The 5,367-nt window shown below is 49.7% G+C and overlaps 1 protein-coding gene across 1 annotated transcript in view; it reads right to left on the reverse strand.

The window, feature by feature from the left end:
- LOC308150011 (uncharacterized protein) overlaps positions 1-5,367 on the reverse strand; it is a gene marked incomplete at both ends in the record, with an annotated part of 25,077 nt that overhangs the window by 4,693 nt on the left and 15,017 nt on the right. The window contains 2 exons of the mRNA XM_080522884.1: positions 2,625-2,742; positions 3,627-3,747. Coding sequence (XP_080379010.1) covers positions 2,625-2,742; positions 3,627-3,747 — 239 coding nt within the window. The remainder of the gene's footprint in view (positions 1-2,624; positions 2,743-3,626; positions 3,748-5,367) is intronic.

Consider the following 5,367-nt stretch of genomic DNA (forward strand, 5'->3'; position numbering starts at 1 on the left):
GGCAAAGTTGAGTCATCCAGTCCTCTCTTACACAACAGGAACCCTGAGTGCGCACGCACACATGTACACACACACACACACACACACACACACACACACACAGGAAGAGACAGGGCAGGGAAGGGAAGGGCCGTGGGAGTATAGTCCCAACTCCGAGTACAATTGGACCGTAAGCTCTCTCCAGCTCGGCCACAAACACCCCATCACGCTGCTGAGACCCGTGTTGACACTGAACGGTTCCTCTAATCCTCCTAACATGGAGGGTAAACCGCCATTAGACAAACACACCCAGACATAGTGGCTTTTCAAAATGGCTTCCCCCCTCTTCTCTGTCTCTTCTCTCGATGTCTTTATAATGACTGGAGCTCATGGAGGGAGACCCGACGGGACAGACAGACAGACTTCTGCCAGTGATGGCCTTTAAATGACTGACCGCTCCTCTCACAATTACCTCTTTAACGGTTTTCCCCGCTCGATCGGATGATCAAAGAGCAAACAAAAGTCGTTTATTTTTTGTTTCACTCGTCGTTTTTTTCCGATGTTTATACTTTGGGAACTTTCTCTCTCAGGCTCTCTTGCGGGGACATTATAGGAAGCAAAAGACCGACTCAAACTGAAACTCAAACAAAAGCCACATCGACCGCCGGTCGCCGTGGAGGGGGGAGCTCAAACAGAGAGGGGGGCAACAGCTGCACGGGACGCAGGGAGGGCAGCAGGCCTCTAATAAAACCTTCCCTTGTTCCGTTCCCATGTCAACTTGCGGCAGGGGGACGGCCCGAAAAAAAGAGGGAAAAAAAGGTTAAGATCACAAACTCAGGGTCGTAACAACCCTCGCGCGTGTGGCCAACCAAAACAACCCCAGAGTTACAAGCTCCACACAACTTCCCATCTCGCCGGACCCGTTTAAGCCCCCCCCCCCCCTCTGCTTCCCCCCCCCCCATCCAGTTTTGTTCTTATTGGACGTTGCCGGGGGAAACGGTAGCCAAGACGCCCAGCGTGTTTCCTTCTCTCCAGGATTAATAAAGACGTGTCACAGGATGCCAGAGTGAGCGAGCACCCCCACCCCCACCCCCCCCCACCGCCAGCCCCCCCCCTGCGGTCCCCCTCCTGTCCCGTCCCCCCCTGCCCCTGGGCTGAGCGCAGGCCAACAGAAGCACACACAGGAACCGAAAGTGGGGGATGGGGGGGGGGCCTTTCAAGATTGAGCCAAACAGGTAGTGAAACTATCCCTCTGTTTTGGTGCAGAACAGACACGCAGAGAGAGAGATATCTACGGAGGCAGGCAGAGAGGAGATACAGTGATATCATTGAGAGATATAAGAGATATAAGTGCAGATATAACACAGAGAAGTGCAGATATACAGTATATAGCACTACTGATGTTTACATTACTACCTTTGTACTACTGTATGTATATTGCATGTCTCCTGACATTCTTCTCTTATACTCTGACTATAACATTAGATACTGCACATAAACTACCTCACTGCCCATGGCTCATAACTGTATATTGCCCATAACTGTACATACCTCTAAACTATACTGATGTTTACAACACTACATCTGCACATACTGTATATTACATAGTTACCCCTCCTCACTACATGTTGTTCTTATATATTTATATCATGCCCTTATATCACTATTTGCACTTCTGGTTGGATGCTAAACTGCATATTGTACTTGTACTCTGCGATGACAATAAAGTTTAATCTAAACTAATCTAATCTAATATGAGATAGAAGTGCAGATATAACACATATAAGTGCAGTCCATTTATACACTGGAGGTTCCCACCATAAGCGCACACGCACACACACACACACACGCATACACACACACACACACACACACACACACAGCGACAGATGTTGTCCTCCACACACACACACCGTAGGGAGCAGTTTGATGACCTCAAAGCCTCCTACTTAATATAGACGTATATGTTTACATATATGGGCATACGCGGCCCTTTTATACGGGCCTCATATACAGTCTATATATATACGGGGCTTTGGGGAACACCACCAGCGGTTCCTCTGCAACCTTTGCGGGCGTCTGAGCCTGGTGATTCATGGGTAATGACAGGGCCAGCCAGTCAAGGGGCCCGCAGGCCCCGATGGGTTTTTGAAGAAAAAAGAGTTGGAACGCGGAATTGTAAATAAAGAAATCCTTTGGTAAACGGCGGTCCGGTCTGGGCAGAACACGGGCCTGCGGAGGAACCGTCCCCTCTGCTGTCCGTCCTGCGACCTTGCAGGGCCCGCGGGCCACGGGTCAGCGGGTTTATCCAGATGGTGTTTGTAATGGCTGGCAGGGCCTCTCACAGACGACGTGTGTGTGTGTGTGTGTGTGTGTGTTTCTGTGTGCGTGTGCGTGTGTGTGTGTGTGTGTGTGTGTATGTGTATGTGTGTGAGTGAGAGAGAGTGTGTGTGTGTGTGGGTGTGTGTGTGTGTATATGAGTGTGAGTGGTGCGTGTGTGTGTGTGTGTGTGTGTGTGTATATATGAGTGTGAGTGGTGCGTGCGTGTGTGTGTGTGTGTGTGTGTATATATGAGTGTGAGTGGTGCGTGCGTGCGTGTGTGTGTGTGTGTGTGTGTGTGTGTGTGTGTGTGTGTATGCTCTCACCTTCTGTTTGAAGAAGTCCCTCTCCTCCAAGGTCAGGGTGTCGGCCTTGGCGATGACAGGTACGATGTTCACCACGTTGCTCAGACGCCTCATGAACTCCACATCCAGGGGCCGCAGGCTGGGGGGGGGGGGGGGGGGCAGGGAGAAAGAAGATGGGGTCAACAAACAGATCTTTTTCCAGGTTAGATTGACCTTGGTAGAACAGAAGGTGAGAGGGGTGTGTGTGTGTGTGTGTGTGTGTGTGTGTGTGTTTTGTGTGTGTAGTAGTAGTAGAGACTCAAGATGTCTTTGATTTGTATAATAAAGTAGATTGAAGTGCTCCAGGATAGATTGACCGTGGTAGAACATTCTGGAGAGAAATATACCGGTAAACGCCATGATATAATGCTATAAAATATCACAATGGATTCATAATGATATGTGGAAAGAGGAATTTCAAGAATAAAAAGACACGGTGTCTTTAAAGCAGATATAAGTAGGTAGGAGAGCACCATCGATAAACGCCACATCCACTTGACTTGTCCGACATAGATGTCATGACGCAGAGCTACCACTAGGGGGCAGTCCTGCTCTTCTCATTCACCTTCATATCAATTCCTCATCTGATTGAACTGGGTGGGAAATGTGATGAGTTAAAACTCACGGACATCAATAAAAAGGACAAAAACACACAACCTCTTTCCATTGGTCAAAAGCCACAAAGAAAAAACAACAACATGACATCTTAAAACAGACAATAGCGGGTCCAAAGATATTCATCAGGGTTGGTACTGGAGGCTAAAATGTGGTGTAAAGAGATCACCCAACTACTGCATTCTCATACGAAGACGTATCGTGTGTGTGTGTGTGTGTGTAGGTCCACTGCACTTGGCACTGCACTACTGTACCCCTCTGTCTATCCGTCCATCCCTCCCTCCCTCTCTTTCTCCCTCCCTCTCTCCCTCCCTCCCTCCATCACAAGAGGACAGCTTGGTTGGCAGCAGTGCCTTTGGTTTTTCCAACAGATGGTTCTCTGTGTTCCTCCTCTCCTCTCCGATTAGCCCAGCCCTGCCGGGCCATCCTAGGTCAAAGGTCAGGCCCTGGGGCTGGGGCCGGGGCCGGGGCTGGAGGGCTGGGGCATGGCCTCTAGAGATGGAGAGACCACCACATGGCCACGTGTACATGAACCATGACCCACACGGTCAACGCATGTCACAACACACACGCCGAGGGAGAGGCGGAGAGAGAGAGGAGGGAGGAGGGGAGAGAGAGAGAGCTGCAGCTCTCCTTGAGGTCAGATGTTGTGTTTTATCTCCAGTGCCCCTTAGGAACTGTCGTGACCTCGACACACATGCACATACGTGTTGTGTGTGTTATCACACGTCAGATGGCATGTGTGGATGTGTGTGGATGTGTCCACGCCACTGCACACATGCAGACAGACAGATGCAGGCATGTACAAACTGATGCCAGCGTGAGTCATCTTCTATCACACACACGGGTCAGCGCACCCACACGCATACTCGCACTCAAACATATGTACGCATATCGTAAGCATGCATAAGCACACACGCATATGCAGATGCGCCCGTGACGTGTGCATGCACACACACACACACACACACGCATAAGAAGATGCCCTCCGGTCCGCACAGACACACGCATACACAGACACACACATACACACACAGACACACACACACACACAGACACACAGACACACACAGACACACACACACACACAGACACACACACACACAGACACACACACACACACACACACTCTCTGCTTCAAATGCTAATAATAATCAACTTGGTGGTCAGGTGTCTGCAGAGGAAAGGGCTGAGCCTCCATGTCTGGTTCTCTGAAAGCGGTTCTGCACATATTCTGTTCAGCTACCAAGCAGAAAGACCGAGAGACCCAACAGGGTGACCTGCCTCTGTCCAGACAGCGGCTCTCTCCTGTCCTCTCTCTCTGACGCCTGTTCAACCACCCCTCAACTGAGTTCTGGTTGTACTGGTACAACATTATCAGTAATGTAATCGCGGGATACCTCAGCGGTTGTCTGGGAGACGCACGTCACCGGGGCAACCAGAGGACAGCCTCGGTGGTAAGGCGAAGTGCGGTCGTTCGCTAAGTCCAAAATGGCCGCCATCACGTCAGGACTGCCTTAACTCCCACTGAATATGTTTATCTTACAAACCCTGACTACTCAAGACTACTCAAGAAACCTTGAAGCAAATTGCTGACATGTCATGTACTATAGAATAAGAGTAATAATTCAAAAATTACAGTTTGTTTTTTAAAGGGGCTTCAAAAGTCGAAAAAACTGAAAAAAACCCACAACCGTTATGGTTATGACAAAAATATGATATCTCCACTACGATTTGGCAGCGAGGGGGCTACCAGTGTTACTGAATATTCAGTGCAGTGTCAGGCTAAGCATTTTCTCTCTGCCTGTCATTTCTTCATTACCGAGGCCATATGGCACAGACACACAGGCCCTGGGCAGTAACATGGCTTTGGCATGGTGTCTGCCTAATTGGTTACAGGCTCCGGGGTTTTCAAACCTCAGGCCAAGAGAAGTTATTTGTGAAAGAAAGACTCCCTCTCTCTCTCTCTCTCTCTCTCTCTCTCTCTCCTCTCTCTCTCTCTCTCTCTCTCTCTCCCCCTCTCTCTCTTCGTCTCTTTCTGTCCCCCTCTCTCTCTCCCTCTCTCCCCCTCTCTCTCTGTCTCTTTCTCTCTCTCTCTCTCTCTCTCTCT

The sequence above is a fragment of the Nansenia antarctica genome (assembly GCF_963989245.1).
Source record: "Nansenia antarctica genome assembly, chromosome: 2".
Taxonomy (NCBI): domain Eukaryota; kingdom Metazoa; phylum Chordata; class Actinopteri; order Argentiniformes; family Microstomatidae; genus Nansenia; species Nansenia antarctica.